The sequence below is a fragment of the Siphateles boraxobius genome, unplaced genomic scaffold, assembly GCF_051911475.1.
Source record: "Siphateles boraxobius isolate OS27281-9 unplaced genomic scaffold, OSU_SipBor_1 77, whole genome shotgun sequence".
Lineage (NCBI taxonomy): Eukaryota > Metazoa > Chordata > Actinopteri > Cypriniformes > Leuciscidae > Siphateles > Siphateles boraxobius.
Window position 1 is genome coordinate 14,942,856 of NW_027509205.1, and position 18,740 is coordinate 14,961,595.

Below are 18,740 nucleotides of genomic sequence, written 5' to 3' on the forward strand. Positions count from 1 at the left end.
AAATCTGAGCACATTTTCAGACATTTTTGAGATCTCAAAACAAATTCCAAGGTTCAGAGGCTAAACCCTTCTTTACGCTACACCCAAACCCCACCTTAGTTCATTCGGGCTTATCTATCATATAGCCAGTGATAAGTGAGACTTATTTGAGGGTAGGGGAGAGTGGGGCACAACCTAACACATTTTGGTTTTGGCTCAATTATTAAAAAAATAATTAAGTTAGATTCATCTTTCTTTTTACACAAGCAACATACACATCTCTGATACAAATTAACACTTAAAGTTTTTTTCTAGGACCTACCATTTTCGTACAGTTGCACTGAAAGTGACAGAAGTCTAAATGTTACAACTTACCCCATATGCGGGGTTAATTCTAACAGACAGAGGGGTTAATTGTAACACTTGTGTGAAACACACATCATTCAGTACTATTGTATCTGTATAGTTTGATATTGTTTGTGCATCTGTATAGATAGATATCCATACATCCATCCCTAATCCAATCAACATTCTGTTATGGATCAATATCATGGATAGAGATATAGGAAAGGGCTGCATAGTTTTGCAATAAATAAATAAATAAATAAATAAAATCATCAAATATTGTAATTGCATTTGAATTACATTTGTGTGTGGCAGCTGCATGTACAATTATTAATAATAATAACAGTAAAAATAATAAAAACGAGCTTAAAATAAAATTTTTAATGGTTTATTGCATTAAAAACAGGCTAAACAAGTGATCAATGCATAGTAAACTAAAAAAAATAATAATTCCAACATTGTTTGAGAAAGTCCAACAAAGTTAAATATATAAATAAATACTCAAACCTGAAACGTTGTGTGGCTCCCGTTTTCATTTGATTATCATTGTACACTTGGCGGCTTAGTTGTAACACTGTGCTACAACTAACCCCGCTGTGTAAAAAATATTTTAAGCCTAGCTAACAGTTGCTAGGAGTTGCTGACATGTTTCAAAACGGTGCTATGTTTTAGCCAACAAGACAGTGATTAATGTCAGATAAAGTTAGATGTGGCGACGTACACACCACACTCAGAAACTGAAAAAAACCTATGATGAAAACATTTACTTGCATGGTGTCAAAACACTCTTTGTCCAGTATCTTCACAAAATCTTATCAAAACTTTCCACAAATTCGCGGGAGAGCGTCTTCTGGCAGCAGGAGAAAAAGAGCGGAAAAACACAATCTGCTTGATCCTGACTAACTATGTAAAAGGTCCGCGTTACATTTAACCCCGCGTTAGGTTGTGCCCCGCGCTCCCCTACATCTGGGAAGCTATTGTTTGTATCCAGATTATCGTATGAGCAGCTGCCTAACCCATTTTAAACCTCAAATGAGTCTGTTTTGTGACTTGAAAGCATGCACTTAATTTCCATAAACACCTATTTTCTTTGCACACTCATTTCTGTTCTTCACTTGTGTGATTCTGTATTGAACACAAAAGGGGGAAAATTGATAAACCTGCTGTTTGTTTTTCAGTAGATGATCTTAAGCAGACATCTGGGCTTGGATATTTGGGTATTGGTTGTGTCCAATGGGAGAATGGGCAATATTTCCAAGGATTTGAATGTGGTTTATCGGGGCTCTGGAAGGACGTTTCATCTGTGGAATGCTCTCAGGTCCTGGAGTGTTTTTTCTTTTTGTGGGCACAAGTGATTCCTGGAGTGTGTTTCTCTGAACAGAAAGAGAACAAGGAAAGCTGTATTCATCTGAGCCCTCTGATCTTTTCTGTTATTAGTTGGGCTTTTTAAGGCAACCATCGCTATTATTATCGTTCATACTTAGGGTAATAAGGTTTTCTAAATGAGGGTTTATTGTAGATTTACATTAAATAAGCAGGAACCTGAGACATTTCTGAAGACCAGAATGTAAGAGATTTGAGGGTGGGTTTCTTTTGACTTGGGCCTGTAAGCAGAACACCTTTTTAGCAACCAGATAACAATGTGTGTGTCTCAATAAGCTCCCTAGCTTCCAAGGTGGTAAATCACTATATAGTGCTCACAAATTCGGGCACTCGTAAGGACCCTGGCTCACCACAAATTGGGTCACTGATGGCTTTATTTCCAATGACATGGCAATGTCCTCATGGTACAACATGACTATTGGTATTTATGAACAACAGCAGAACTAATATCTAAAGTATATTATGATAAATACTTTTGCTTGTATACATGCAACATTTCAGCCGTAAATAAATTATAAATCCTAGCTAGGTTATGTTCATTACCTGTCTAGAGATGCATGTTTATGCTGAAATATAATTAAATAATGGTTTGATTTTTGTTGTATTTTGTTGTTCACTTGCCTTTAATATTGTTTGAACTTTATTAGCTAGGCAAGTCGTTTTTCCGGTGGTAATTTTTTTTTGTACTGATCCGAAAACCGTAATATGATTAGAACCGTGAGCTTTGTGATCCGTTGAACCACTACTATTTAGGCTCATTTTATTTAAGTTAGTTTTTATTTATTACTTATTAACTTTAATCAACTTCAACTAAATAAAACATTTGAAGTTATTTTTTGGCAACTAAATAAAATAAGTTTTTCAACTAAGGTTTTGATTTGATTTGATTTCAATTAACAAATTGAATTTTTTTTTCTAGTTTTAGTTAATGCTAACATTCCTGATATGTTCATTACCATAATGCATCCTGTGTGGCCTCAGTGTTTCTGATATGATTCCTGCCCACCTCTATTGTGAGTGCAGTGTTTTGTACGGAATGGCTCACCAAGGTCACACCATCACGACTGCCTCCGCTGTTAATGTCGCCCACAGGTGGAAACAGCCTGTTTCCTCCTTACACAACAGAGGTGGACGGATCTGCGCTGCGCTACTTCAAAAACCCAAAGCATGTGGGTGACTAACACTTGTATACAAAGGAAGCACCTACAAAACTTTATACTGAGCTTTGCAAACCTCTAACACAATACCTCAGTAGGGTGAGGCTCTGTTGTGTTGAGTAGCTATTCATATTCATACAAACAGGGCTGAACATTACTTTTTTTCCCAGCAGTTCAGGTGGTGTACTGTACAGTAGTTGTGGTATACAGTATTTTTGTTACATTAACTGAACTAGAACTACTTGAGGCCCGTTTTGAGGACATTTCAGTAGGAAAGTTTACACTATGTTTAGAAACCTCTGTGCTGAAACATTATTCCACATCTATATTGTACAGTAAGTACTATCATGTTGCCTTTCTACATTGTTTTTGTTGACTGATTGTATAACAGTCTGACAATGCCACCCTCTCCCTCTGGACAAACCCTTACTCGCATGGAGATGTCACATTAGCAGTGTTCAGTGTTGTCTGGTTGGAGCTTTCCTGGGATCCTTAGGCACACCTGAGAGAATCATAAAAGCAAGTGTATCTATATCTATATCTATATATATCTATATATATCTATATCTATATATATCTATATCTATCTATATATATATATATATATATAGCAGAAACAAATTTTGTAAGTCAACTATTTTGCAAGGTAAAATAAAGATATATCCAAAAATCAGACTTATTTGCACACTTTCAGGTTGTCAAACGTCAGTGGAACATGTCTAAAGTTAATGTATTGAACATACACTACCTTTCAAGAGGCAGTAAGATTAAAAAAAAAAACTAATACTTTCTTTCAGCAAGGATACTTTAAATTGATCAAATCTGACAGTGCAGACTTTTATATTGTTAAAAAAAAATGTATGCTGACTCTCTAGTCATCATAGAATCTTGAAACATGATTTCCACACAAATATTAAGCAGCACAGCTGTTTTCAACATTATAATAATAAGAAATGTTTCTTGAGCACCAAATCAGCATACTAGAATGATTTCTGAAGGATCATGTGACACTGAAGACTAAGAGTAATGATGCTTTTTTATGTTCCATGAATAAATTACATTTAAAATATATTACAATAGAATATAGTTATTTTAAATTGTAATAATATTTAAAACAATATACATTTTTACTGTTTGTGATGAAATAAATGTAGTCTTGGTGAACATGAGAGGCTTCTACAGACCCCAAACTTTATAGTGTATCCACTAAAGTGACCTAAGAAATTGAACTTCATATATGATATTTAGGAGATTGAATCAAGTGTAGCTCTTTGTTGTCATAGGTGTTCAATGATACATGTATTCCCAGGTGTTCAGCAGAGTAGTCAGAGTCAGTGCTCCAATATGAAGTAATTACTCCCAAGGAGACTGTAGAATGCTGGGAATAGGTTGCCAGTTCCCATCTATACCCTCATCTCCAGGGACTGAATCCTGAAGCAGAGATGACAGGGGAGAGATTTACATGCTCAGGGTCTCCAGACACAGTGTCTGGGCACACGCTGTGTAAAGTGAGCTAGATGGAGAGCTCTGCGTTGTGTAAGTCTCGGAGGATACAGGCTGGATGGAAGTTGACCACATGCACTTTGCTGCTTAGTTGGCTTAACTTGAATACTAATTACCAAAAGAGTTACATTAACAGGCATCAAGAGAATTATAAATCTGAATTCGCCCCTGGATAATGTGGAGTGGAGAATAAGCACATGTTGTATACAGTGAAGTGGACTTGTGAGAACAGCACTGTAGATGTGGCCTCCTTTTGGACTGAAAAGACGGGTCAGCCGATCCCTCACGGGTCAGAAGCCAATTACATCACCGTGACTGAGCGACCAGGCCAGGGGCCTTCAAGAGGAGGCACACGTCACCGCCCTCAGCAACAACCACAACAAATAAAGTGTGAGAAATGAAGGCGATTCAAGTTTAAGACCTTATCCTGGGACAAACTGTTCTGCAGATGATGCAGAACAAATAAATAAAGGTTCAAACTTTCCAGAAAATCACATGAAGAATGATAGGGTGGAACAGAAGCGTGTGTCCAGTGGCTGTATATGATTTTTTTTTAAATATGAACCCAAATCACAAGCTAAATGAATTTAGCTAGATGTTAAGACAAAATGCTAGTATGTCTCACTACTTGATATACTGTACTGCACACTAAAAATACACTACCTTTTAAAAGATTGGGTCAGTACAATTTTTTAAAAGAAATTAATACTTATAATCAACAAAGATGTATTAAATTGATCAAAAGTGAGAGTAACGACATTTACAATGTTACAAAAGGTTTCTGTTTAAATGATTTGCTGTAAACTTTCTATTCATTAAAAAAATGAATCGCAGTTTCCTCAAGAATATTAAGCAGCACAACATTGATAATAATAAGAAATGTTTCTTGAGCACCAAATCAGAATATAAGAATGATTTCTGAAGGATCATGTGACACTGAAGACTGGAGTAATGATGCTGAAAATTCAGCTTTGTCATCACAGGAATAAAAATTACATTTAAAAATATATTAAAATAGAAAACATTTATTTTTAAAATGTAGAAATATTTAACAACACTACTGTTTTTGTTACTTTAAAACATTAAAAAAACATACTGACCCCAAGCTTTTGAACAGTAGTGTATGTACTTTTAATTTTGGACCAATAAGCAACCACACAGAACACATTGGCAACCACATAGCAATGCCCTAGCAACCGCTCACAGGCACACAACAACCTAACATCATGACAGCTAGTTCCGTGGCCATCACAACTCTAATTTTCTTCAGTAAATGCACAAACAGTTATCAGATTTACTTTGGATGCAATGCTGTTTTCGGCCTCATGCAACAGCTTGAGGCGTTTGGCTTTGAACTTGCAGCTTTTGATGTTCTGAAGCATAAATGTAAAAATTAGGTGTATTTTGGTGTGTGTGATCTCTACTAAAACCACTTCAATCACTTACATAGTGAAAAGACCAGGATATGTTGCTTTTTGGATGCCGGTGTCTTCCTTTCGTTGGTACACCAGCACTAAAACCAGCTTCGAACTTGATGCCTTTTTAGCATGAAAACCTTCAATATTCAGCTTCTAATGCAATGCTTGCCATCCCTACTCGCTTGTCTCCTGTGTTTGTCTCCACTTCAACAGTTTTTACAGTGTCAATGCGCCAAACCAGTTTTATCATCAAGTGAGTTGGTCTTGGCAGGCATGCAGAAAAAAAACGAAGGCTGCATAGCAACAACGTTGGCATGCTTCAGTAGTTCAATAAACCGTAGCCTCAATCAATGAGGTCGAGTTCTTACACTCCAGTTTTCTCAGTCTGTTTGGGAGTTGGAGCGGGACGCGGCATCTGCGGGTGGTCCAACAGACTAAGGGTTGGAAAGGAGGAGACGTGGAATGAAAACAGAAGTCCTGAAAGGGAGGGATGGATGAAAACAGAGCAAGTTATTAGAAGGAAAACAGACGAGCAGAGAAACAGCTTTCATACGGGGGAGGAGTGTGAACGGTAGCGATCTTTGGTTTGGTAAATTCAACTCGGCGGAGGAGGTGGTGTTGGAAAAAATGTGGCACATCCTCACCCGCCTCTCACCTGTTCAGTAAAACACCCAACTCGCGGTGTTTCTTTACAGCTGAAATAATCGTAAAGGAATTTTTATGTATAAATGCAGACAAGAGTAAACTTTCCCAGTCTTCCTATGGAAATTAGCAAACTTTCATCCAATTCAAAGAAAATGTCCGTCATTTGTGAGAAAACGCTTCCCCACCGTTGATGGAATTTTCCGGGCTTCCTTGTTTTCACTGTTATAGCCTACGTTAAGGAGTGTATTACTCAACTTCTGAAAGAGTAGCCTACTGAATCTCCTGATCAAAACACAAATGCGAAGAAGAAGCTGAATCAAGCGATATCATATGTAAGGAGATGCATATGTAAAACAACGCACTTATCGACATTAGACCACATATAAATCAAAACTGTCGTAATGTTACTGAATGAAATGTCGACTCGTAAAAAAATGGGTTTTTTTATTGAAACGTACCCACATTCAAGTGTTAAAAGAATAATACTGTTTTTGTTTAAAAGCATAGGGTCTGTTCTTTCTTTTGATATATTGCATGATCAGGTATTCATACAACAAAGAATTCTGGGGGCCATGAAGTTTTTTGTGAAAATGGTCAAAAACGCTGGTGGTGGCTGGCAACTTTTTAGAAAATAAAATACACACTGGTGGGGAAAGAGTTAACTTGCATAATGTGGCATATTTCTGAATATTCAGTGGGAAATAACTATTGCAGGTTTTGGGGTTTAGGATGTCAATTTTCATTTCACATGTCTTTAAATAGTATTCAAAGACATTCAAAATATATGTGAAACATTTCTAAAACCTTAAGAAAGTGAAAGGAGCCAATTTTAAATATTTAAATAGTATAAAAAGACATGTAAAACATTAAAAAAGTAAAGATATGGCTTAGTGTCACCAAACAAATTACTAATTAATGAAAGTAAAAATGTTCATTACCTTTTTTCTTTTTCTCTCTGTCAGTTTTTGTCCGAAAGAATCCTGAAGGCTGCCCGGGTGGTTTACTTCACTCTGTTGGAGCGTAATCCAGGCTTGATAAGAGACAGAAAACACCATCTTAAGACCTACAGGTGCAGCTTTCACTCCATATGTCATGTGCTTGTGCCACACTTGTTATATTTCTGATTGTGACGGAAATGCATAATAATTCCCACTCAGCATCCTTTGGAGAAACAAATAAATCAACTTACATTATTCAATCAACCACAGAGACATGCAGATAAACGTGTAACACTTTAAAGTCACTACTCAGCTTTTTGACAGCTTAATGGTTCTCCGGTTTGTCCCACAGACAGTGCATCAGTGGGAAGGAACTTGTGGATTGGCTAATGAAACTCAATGATTGTTTCCAGTCACGGAGTCAGGCAGCCGGAATGTGGCAAGTTTTGGTGGATGAGGGCATTCTGGTTCATGGTGAGTATTAACAACAATTTGTTTAGATGTCTACACGTTTCTTTGCAAAAAATATATAAAAACAAAATGGTACAGTGATGTATCAGTTGGTAATACTGTAGCACGTTGATTTACCATCGTGATTACATCATTCATATAAGTTGTATTTACTACAATGGTGCATGTCATGATGTCTGAGTATATTGACTAACTGACAACCAATTTCTCCGTCAAAATGAACAGTGAAACAGGAGTTAAACTTCCATGACAAAGACACACAGTTTTACCGCTTTATGGAGGCCGACTTTGACCTTAACAACACAACTAATGAGAAAGACTCCAAAGATGATGAACTCCAAGAGAGTTTATCGCTACTAGTCCAAATGGGTCCAGATGCTCTTCTGACAATGATACTGCGTAAATGGTAACACACGAGAAATTGTGCTAAAACAACCTAAAAGATAACATTCATAAACACAGTTTATATTTGTTTTCTGATTATAAATAAACTGAAAAGTATTATTAAAATTGTTTAGTTTAATTAAAATGTAAATACCCAATATGCATTTAAGGTTACACTTTATTTCGATGGTCCACTTTAGACACTCTACTAACTATATGTAACTTTGCAATTACATGTCAATTAACCCTTAGTTTTCTGTTAGTTGGCCGTTAGTTTTAAGTGTTAGTGTTCGAGTTAGTAGAAAAAATGTACATGTAGTTGCAAAGTTCCTTACAGTTAGTAGAATGTCTGTTGGGGAACCATCAAAATATAGTTTTACCAGATATTAAGAAGACAGTCTATTAATACTCTGAGAGTTATTTGACATGTAGTTGCAAAGTTACTTATAGTTAGTAGAATGTCTAAAGTGGAATAAAGTGTTATATAAAGTGTCCATTAGCTTAGCAACATGCTAATGTCAGACTCCTTTAAAAATCAAGTACAAATTAAGTTTCCCATGCCAAATTTTGTGACTGTTATAGTTGTTTCTACATATTACGCTGGGATAGGAGAATTCTAGTAGAAACACTTCACGTTTAATCTCTATTATAAACAGCATAAGATGTCTGTGTGTAATAATTTGTGTGTCCATGTCTTAGCCCGAACCAGAGAAGTCCTGATGATCTGGAAGTTATTTACGAAGAACTTCTGCACATCAAAGCTGTGGCCCACTTATCTACATCTGTGAGTTAACACTCGCTGACAGCCGTCAAGTTTGTTTACACAAAAAATTTTCATTCATCCCTCGTTTCTTTTATCCTTCACTCTTTCCCGTAGGTTCGGAAGGAGCTGGCAGCAGTGCTGGTTTTTGAAAGCCATGCCAAGGCAGGAACAGTCTGTGAGTATGAAAGCAATGATGACATTTCATTAATGGTGGGCGGGATAAAGGAACATTGCTAATATTGAATTAGCGCATAGCCAGAGTAAAAATGAGCTGCAAACTTTCTGGTTAGGCAACATAGCAAACAGCATGTGAATTAGACGATTAAATAATTTTATTGTGTAATTCCCTTGTTACGTGATGAATTGGATGATTGACATCGTGAAATCAGCAAACTGAGAGACAAAGGAAAAACAGAAAGCACTTACAGCACGTCTGGCGTGTCATTCATGCATAGTCAATAGCACGAGTAGGAAGCAGAGACACCGATGAATATCCAATAGGATAGTTTATTCTCACTTTTAAAATCTGTCAAATTTCATAAACTCATATTATTGTAGATTATTTTATTTGGATTCATTTTATTTATTTTTTAAAGCATATTAATGATGCATGTTTCATTCTGATATGAAGATTAAATTACTTTTAAATGGATCCAGTGGACTCAGACATGGATATTTTCATTTGTCAGTATTAATTGGGTTTATGAAACATAAAACCAAATTCTTCTTCTATAATGGAACATACTGCTGAGTGAAACAGGATATTCAACAAGATAAAAAAAATGTAGGATGAGTCTTGATTTTATCTCCTGGAATTTCTACTGGAATATTGATTTTTCAATAACACGGAGAAAACTGCCATATATACTGCCATACAGAGATTTGTTATTATCTCATAATCTTGATACTTTGGGTAATTTTGTTGCAACACACAGCTTACACACATAACAGGGAGGCTTTATTTGAACCATTGATCTAAATCGACAAAAAAGATAAGTAAACAGACAGTAATAAAATCAGAAAAATCAACAAATCGCAAATGATAGCACAAATAAATACAGTAGAATCAAGAGACAAATTAAATAAACGCAGCTTTAATTTTTTCATGTGAGTAGTATTCATGAAAGAAATACCACAGAAATGAAAGTAATCAAATGTGAAATAACAAAGGATAGTCTGCATTGTACAAATTAAATACAGATTAATACTTACAATTAAAGTTACAAAAGTTATTCAGTCAAGAGCAAAGAGTGACTTTCTCTTTGTCTTTTGTTCACTGAGGACAGACAGCAGCAGGATTATTAGGCTGCTGTCACTTTAAGAGCTTAAGCACGGATCCAATGTAATGTTACACAGAACATGCATTTTCTTTCTCTTCTACGCTACAAACCGAATGTATTTACCTGAATACTCAGCAAGACGGCCATTTTGACATAATGTATGTATTTGACTGTTTAAGCGCATTAAGCCATGAAAAAGAAGTCAATTTGATACTCGTGAGCTGTTTGAGAGGCAGCTGTATGTGAGCGCCACTAATAGTTAATTGGTGCACGTGCTTTTGGTGTGAGCACGAAACCTGTGGGAATGATTTAATCAGAGCGAATGAGACGAGTGATGGTGCGTCATTCCTATGGAATTAACTGAAAACGCTCGCTCTGCTCCGCAAGCTTAGTTGCAATTAGGGGTGTCGCAATATACCGGTATTAACGATAATCGTGATATTCAAAGCTTGAAATATCGACATCGTGTTAATTTAGAGTGTGACAATAGTATACCGGTATTGGCGATAACCGCAATGTTTAAAATGAATAGGACTTTTATGATAACATGACACGTATACTCCAGCGCCAGTTGAGGTTTTAAGCAGAACAATATTGCTGGCCATGAACTGAGAAAGTGCGCGTCCGGTGTGCTTCACGCGGCGCGGCGCAGAGCTACGCTTCTCGTCAGGTGTGCGACCCCCTTAAACCCAATCTGCAGAATGTGTAGCCATCAACCTTTTTACCCATCTCCGTGTCCATCACCCTGCGGATTACGCTATTTTACAGAGAGTAAATTGCGATTATTTTACTAGTCATGGAATGGGAAATGTGACTAACCTGTTAACAGCGGGTTTCTGTTTTCATATGTTTAAATAAAAGGGTGATTATTAAATACTCTGTTTTCTTTGCTCGTCTTATTTTCGTATTTTTGTATTTGCACTTGTTTTGTTTTGTTCAAATCTGCATGACTTGCACCGGCGCAACAATAGGTTTAAGAGCTTTTCAGTTATTCAGGAAACATTCAGACAGTGTTTCGCTCCAGTTTGAAACCAGATATACTTCACATGCTTGTCTTACTTCACAAAAAATTGCATTAAAATATTGAGAACACAAGAAGTAAAAATGCAAAAAAAGAAAAATTAAATAAACAAAGTAAAAATTAATTTGACTGATTTGACTTTTTTTCCCTCATGGTTTCTATAGATATTGCGATATATCGATATCGTGAATTACTTTGGCCACAATAACCGTGGTGTGAAAAATCTAACATCCTGACAGCCCTAGTTGCAATTTTGGATAAGTTTGTGTTTATTATAAGAATACAATGTAATGTGTTTGTGTTTATGTCAGTGTTCAGTCAGGGGGACAAAGGGACTTCCTGGTACATCATCTGGAGAGGCTCTGTTAATGTCATCACACACGGCAAGGTAGAACCATTTAACTTCAGCTGAGTGACCTTAAGAAGTCATTGAGTTTAAAATATAGATACATTGTTTGCGTTTATTCATACTGTTCCTCTTAAGGAAAGATGATCTTGTGTATATGTGTCACACAGGGCTTGGTGACCACGCTCCATGAGGGAGACGACTTTGGGCAGTTGGCCTTGGTGAACGACGCCCCTCGTTCTGCCACCATCATCCTACGAGAGGACAACTGTCACTTCCTGCGGGTGGACAAGCAGGACTTTATACGTATCCTTAAGGTAGGTTTTGTGTGCATAGCCTAAGCATCTGCATGTGCGGATGTGTATCTATGGTAATCTATAACCTGAATTTAACTGCAGGATGTCGAGGCCAACACCGTCCGCCTGGAGGAACATGGTAAAGTGGTTCTGGTCCTCGAGAAGAGCTCGGCGCAGGAGTCCACCTATCAGGGAGGATCAGCAAGCAGCAACAAGTAAATGATTCTGTCAAATTATGTACTAAATTGCACATCTCAATGATTTAATTGAAGCCAAAGTTGTAATTTTTTTTGTGTTAAAATTTAATGTAAAAACTATTTGAGCATAAAAATTATACACTTCATTTTTTATTCTTATTATTACAGCAAACACTAACATTCAAAAGTTTGGTGTCGATATGTTTTTTTAAAAATGGTTTTCAACTTTAAGTCTCTTATGCTCACCTAGGCTGCATTTATTTGACTAAAATACAGTAAAAAATAATATTGTTTAGTATTTAAATGTAATGTATTCCTGTGGTTGCAAAGCTGTCACATGATCCTTCAGAAATCATTCTAATATGCTGATTTGCTGTTCAAGAAATATTGCTTATTATTATCATTATCAATATCAATAATAAAAACAATATTCATGCTGATTAATATTTTTGTTTCAGGATTATTTCAGACATTATACATGTCTTTACTGTCACTCTTAATCATTTTAATGCATCCTTGCTGAATATAAGTATACTTTTTTTAAAATCTTACTGACCCCAAACTTTTTCACGATAGTTCATAAAACTGTGTGTCCATGTTTTAGCCCAAGCCAGAAACCCCTTTCAACATAAAAAAATAACAGATTTTAACTTGCACAGATGATTTCATAAAAACAATTACTTACTAATTTGAACTGCATTTATTTAATTTATGATAATATCTACTCACAGCATTAAGCCTATTTTAGCATGCACGTGAGTAAATTAAATCAGCCAATTCAAATACATCTTCATAAACCCTTTATATAAAATCAGCAAGTAAAACGAGCCCTGAATAATAAATATCCAGATTAGGTAAAGCAGTCCACATTTAAAAAACGTCTGAAGTGAAAGTGCAACCACTGTAGGTGATTCATGTAAATACTTCACCTACAGAAGTGCTATTGTACAATGAAATGCAAGCTAAATAATTAGTCATCACTATTATTTGATTTCAAGTGCATTAAACCAATTATGAATGATGGAAATGGAGGACACCTAATTATCGATTTGAATTATCCACCTCTCACAGGTACACAGTAATGTCAGGAACGCCAGAGAAGATCCTAGAACACATGCTGGAGACGATTAAACTGGAAACCAGTGATTTTATAGGTATGGCAGATCCATGGTTTGTAACTTGTGTAACATTTAAGCTAAATAAAACTTAAAAAATAGAAATCTAGGATTTGTTTGTTTGAGTTCACTTATGTACCACAGACGCATTGCAGAAAAAGGGACTCAGGGAGAGACCAAAACATTCCTGTTCACTTGGTGTTTATGCATCCATTTAAAACCAGCAGTCAGATGATTCAAATTGTTCTGGGTTTCTCAGCACAGCTCTGCCAATTAAACAAGTCCTTGTTAATGTGGTTTATGAGTCTGTTTTGTGCTTCTACAGATCCCAGTGTAAGTGACTTCCTCCTAACGCATCCAGTCTTCATGCCCTACAGTCAGCTCTGTGCGGCCCTCCAGCATCAATATCCTTCTACTACAGGAAAAACTGACAATCTGCTTCATTTTGATATTTCTGTGTTGTTATTGTTATATTTATTATAATTTTTTGGTCAAATTTCACTCCTTAACCTGCATTTGCACCTACCAAGCGGAGCCATCAGAAGGCTCAGACCTGGAGAAGGCAGCGTATGCCCTCAACACCAAGCAAAAGGTTGTGAAACTGGTGGGTCATTGGGTGGCTCTGTATGGTTTCTTACTGAGGGACAATCCTGTGGCCTTTGAATTCCTAGAGGTAAAAATGGGTTAAATGCTGGTGTACCATTTTTCATTTCATTTTTACATTTCACAAGTTAAGATTTTGATAGCACTGTATTTCATTAAATCAAAACCAATCATTGTATTGCTGTTTTAATGAATGTGCTAGGGCTTATTTCATGTTGTTGTTAAAAAATAATTATAATTATATATAAAAAAATTGCCTCTGAAATGGCTTTTCTGGTAACATAATGCTGGAAAAATATTAATCAACAATGTCATAACCTGAAGTGAAATAGCTCCATCTTTATGACTTTATGATAGAAATTCAGGGAGGGGGTGATGGCTGACTCAAGACTTTCCAGCATGCTCAAAGAACAACTGAGGGACAGAAGGAAGACAAAAATGTAAGTAAAACATTTGCCAATGTAGCCTACATTTGTACACCTGCATGTGCAAATGCAGATACAGATACAGTTCTGTCATGAAACTCTAGATGGTGCAGGCTGCTTGCAATCACATCATTCTCTATAGGGCACAGCTGATTGGTTCCTACTGTATCAGTAGCCATTGAGCTTTGGCTATTGGGCTGCGTTTACACTAGCACAAAAAAATCCAATCTTTTACTCACATCTGACACAGATCGGAATTTGTTGCACACTTGTAAACACAAAAATCCGCTCGAGATCCGATTTTTCCGCATCTGATCTGAGCCACTTCCAAATGTGGTTTTAAATCAGATACATATCGGATATCTGAACATCCGACCTACGTCTAAACACGCATTTCCGATTCCCCTTTGAATTCCAATTCCACAAGGCGAGGATGACACATTTATTCACAAAGATAACTTTTTAATGTTGTGTTATGAGGCAGACGTGCCTGTGTGCGCTCGCTCACAGCTTTTTATTGAGGTGGAAACTAAAGAAAAGAAATTGCGCGAACACAGAAACATTCAGGAGCTGGTTTTCAACCTCTGCCTGTGACTTTTATAAATAAAACCGCTTCACTGCTGAAAGCTACATTATATTTCTCAGCAATGACCAACAAGCTTCAATATTAGGTTCCTCATCGTGCGCGCTCTCTCTCTCGCTCTCTGGTTATTTCATTTGAATTCATTACAGGGCTACTTTATTTCACTTCAGAATTCTGAACTGTACATAAACGAAAATTATTTCGTTTTTTTTGACTATATAACTGTTCCGTCAGATTTTGTGCTGCAAAACATTCATGAGTCATGACAGCTGTTATCTTGTCCATGCTGGAAAATAATCATGACCACCCGACATGAATTATATAAATAATTTTAATTTCACAGCCATTCAAAACCAGGGTCCGAAAGACCACCGAAAATTATATTGGGTGGGAATTAATGTAAACACGGCTATCAGATACAATTCCTGTCTAAAGTGAGTGTAAACATGCGGGCCAAAAAATCGGATATGGTCAAAAGATCGGATCAGTGCATTAAGATTTGCAGTGTAAATGCAGCCTTGGTCAGCATTTGCTCTAGCAGTGCAGCACGCTTTCAGAAACCCTCCACCTTCCCCAGCTCCACCTGTATAGATCTACTGCGGGTAATTCATGTATGCTATTTTGTACAGCATCAGCGTCTCTTACTTGCTCACAGCAGCGTGTCATGTATGTATTGCAAGTAGCAAGTCCCGTATTTGCTCTGCAGCGGCAATAACCAGCAGCATCAGATCTATTCCACCTATACTAGACATAGCCACATTGTCATATCCATTACCATGCCAAACACTCCCAAGAGTTGTCATGACAGAAATATATTTAGTCAAAATGACCACAATCAGGTCTCTTACATTATGATTTGACCTCTGACAGATGATTATGGTTCGACTGTGCTTCAAAGTCAAGTTATTTTTCCAGTGTTTGCGTTATTACTGCACTTCACACTTTGAAGTTGATGTCATCAAATAATAAAATAAATACCATACTTAATCTTTATTTGACCTGCTTTTTTAAAGTCCACACCATACTCTTGAGTCTTCTACTGTATGTCATCAAACCTCTATTTAATCCTACATTACTCCTATTATACTCCTTACAGAACCGAGAATGGATGTCACACTCTGACAAAGGTAAGAGGCACTGGTTTCTTAGTCTAATGTGAAACTTGCAGCGATAAGAGACCAACCAATAAATCCTACTTACTTTATGACACAGCATAATAAAGCGACTCTCCAGTGGAAAAGTCAACATCTCTGTGGCCAGAGGTCTTTAGACAAATTCAGAGAACTAAACAAAAGTAAATCCCTTTCTGACAGAGCATTGAATTGTAGACTAAAAGTAGGTCAGCTGTATCCATGGTCAAATAAAACCCAGCCATCCGTTTTATAGTTTGCACTGTATTTGGGAACAGGTGTTTAAATAACAATTACATATATGTACAACAATACATATAGTTTTAATATACAATTAACATCATTTTTCCCCACTGCTTACACTTAAAAAAAACAGCATTAAGAAAAATTGCATATTACCTTAGTTGTGAATTTGAGTTGCAATGTATGCAGAGTATGCAAAGGAAATCACTTTAAAAAAATAAAAAGTTTAAGAAAAGTTTAAGTAAGCTGAACTTGCATATTTTTATTCTGTACTCAAACATTTGAATTGCTCTTAACATGAAATATTTGAGTAAGCTATGTTTAACTAGCTAATTCAGTAAATGCTCAAATCCCAGCCCAGTTTCAGTTAACTTTAAGTTTGTCTAAATTAAAAGAAACAAGTTCATTAAACTCAAAACAATGAAACAATTCGGATTACTTGAAATGTGTCAGTTTTGTGAACTCAAAAGAAAAAGAAAGTTCTAAACTCATAAATGTAAATTTGTTTGAACTAATTTGTTTAATTTAAGTTTACCCTTCTCAAACCAAGCGTTGAGCGTTAGGGTTTACAGGACGTTCTGTTCCTGAACGAATAAGTATTTTGGAAAAAAATCCCTTTTGAGCGAATTATTGATTAAATCACTTACTTGTTCTGTTGCTAAATTAATCATCGTTTTTAAACACATCAGTTTCATCATTAAGAATTACTTCCCACCACCTGTGTGATGTGGTATTGTTTATATATAGTGTGTGTATGTAAAACAATTCTGTAGGAAACACTGTAGAGCAGTACTGTAAAACATACTAGTAGGAACTAGTAGGAAGGCATCCTAACAAATGGTTTTAAAATGCCATATTGACCATCCTTCACTGATACCTGATCTTGTGTCCGATTCCTCAAATTCTTGGAATAAGAACCGCACTTATTTTCTCAGGCACAGAAAATCCATCATACCCGAGATCATAAATGCTGTCCATGTACTTCAGACACACAGTCTTTCTACACATGTTGAAAACCGCCCTTTGAAGCCCTGCAAGCTCTAATATCCAATATCATCATCTGTTTGTTTCAGCTAAACCAAAAGTTTGATTGGTTTTCCGCTTACGAAGAGCCAGTGGGAAAATTAAGGTCGATTAAAGCTCAAGATAAAGGTTTGTAAATGTACAAACCCATGATACAAAGAGAAGATAAAACAAGGATATTATCCATGTGAAATTGCTCGCATTAATCAAAATGGAATTTTCCTAATGAAATTTGTTCAACTGTCCGTTTGCAGTCTTGTATGAGATCTTTAAACCGGATCATAAGCCTGTCACTGTGATGCTGCCAGTCGATGCTTCAGTGAATGACATCTTGACTACATTAGTGGATCCTGAGAGAAACTATGTGCTGGTCAAGATGAATTCCTCGGGAGGTGAGCTATGAGATTCAGATGATTTGGCTTCAGAGTTTCCTCTGACCGTGCCAGAACTGTTACTGTTACAGTTTCAGATTGAAGTCAATATTAGTTTTCGTCCTACCTAAGAGATCAGAGTTTTCATGTGATCAAAGTTTCTTCTGCTTTGCTTCTTGCAGACAGAGTCCAGCTCAAGCTAGAGACCACGGCAGTGTCTGCCTCTTTAGGAGTGAACGAGAGGCTCTTCCTCTGCTCTGCCAGCCAAGTGGAAGAACTGGTGAGAGATGCCAGCAGAATTATTGCTGATTCACAGTAAAAGATCCTCACTCTAGTCATACAAGTCAGCTGTAAATATACATAAACTGTGACAAATTTATTGTTCTGTGCATTTACATAGTTTGAAACTTTGCTAAACTAGTTATAAAATGTTTTTGTATTTTTTTCTTAGAGATTTAAATAATTACTTCATCCAAAGGAACTTTTTTTTCATGTAATATTTGTTTATGATATGCAATTATAATGAGAGGGGACTAAAAGTTTTAAAGTCGGAATGAAACGCTGACTTTGGATACTTTGGATATAGTCTTTTATTCCCTATTGTGGCATATACCCAAGTGAAACCGCTTCTTAAACAAGAAACAATGTAGGGCGGAACTTGATTTGGTCCACCGGTAATTGATCAAATAGTTGGACTGTTGTGGTTTGCTATTGGTCGATCTAATGTCATGGACTTGCCCTCACGCCAGTAAACGGCATCAGAGAAGATATGTTGCTGCAATAGGGAGGGGAAGTTATTTTGATTAAAGATTATGAGGGCACATGAATAAAAAAACAAACAAAATGGTGTGGACAGATAAATCTTTACTTGACTTTGAGCTTCAAAAAGGACACAAAAGCACCATAAAAATATTATAAAAGTGGTCTATACTCCATACCATAATATATTGACTTCTAAAGATAGTGTTCCATTAAATCATTTTGCCATAATAATGTAATGTCTTCAAATTATATTATTGTATGGGGGGGGATGCTTTTCTCAGCTAATGTTGATTGATGCAATTTGACTTGATTAAATAATCAATATATTATGTAATTACTGAACAAGACTATCTTAAATA

The 18,740-nt window shown here is 36.3% G+C and overlaps 1 protein-coding gene across 3 annotated transcripts in view; it reads left to right on the forward strand.

Moving 5' to 3' along the window:
• The window catches only part of rapgef3 (Rap guanine nucleotide exchange factor (GEF) 3), a 38,501-nt gene that overhangs the window by 14,318 nt on the left and 5,443 nt on the right, over positions 1-18,740 (forward strand). For all 3 annotated transcript variants that reach the window (XR_013198318.1, XM_077218384.1, XM_077218383.1), the window contains 16 exons: positions 7,393-7,499; positions 7,721-7,842; positions 8,065-8,245; positions 8,923-9,007; positions 9,101-9,161; positions 11,599-11,675; positions 11,804-11,950; positions 12,032-12,144; positions 13,198-13,280; positions 13,567-13,645; positions 13,764-13,914; positions 14,202-14,284; positions 15,949-15,979; positions 17,299-17,377; positions 17,503-17,640; positions 17,802-17,899. Coding sequence is in view for 2 of the 3 variants with exons in the window: in XM_077218384.1 (XP_077074499.1) it covers positions 7,393-7,499; positions 7,721-7,842; positions 8,065-8,245; positions 8,923-9,007; positions 9,101-9,161; positions 11,599-11,675; positions 11,804-11,950; positions 12,032-12,144; positions 13,198-13,280; positions 13,567-13,645; positions 13,764-13,914; positions 14,202-14,284; positions 15,949-15,979; positions 17,299-17,377; positions 17,503-17,640; positions 17,802-17,899 (1,635 nt within the window). In the remaining variant the exon portion in view is untranslated. The remainder of the gene's footprint in view (positions 1-7,392; positions 7,500-7,720; positions 7,843-8,064; positions 8,246-8,922; positions 9,008-9,100; positions 9,162-11,598; positions 11,676-11,803; positions 11,951-12,031; positions 12,145-13,197; positions 13,281-13,566; positions 13,646-13,763; positions 13,915-14,201; positions 14,285-15,948; positions 15,980-17,298; positions 17,378-17,502; positions 17,641-17,801; positions 17,900-18,740) is intronic.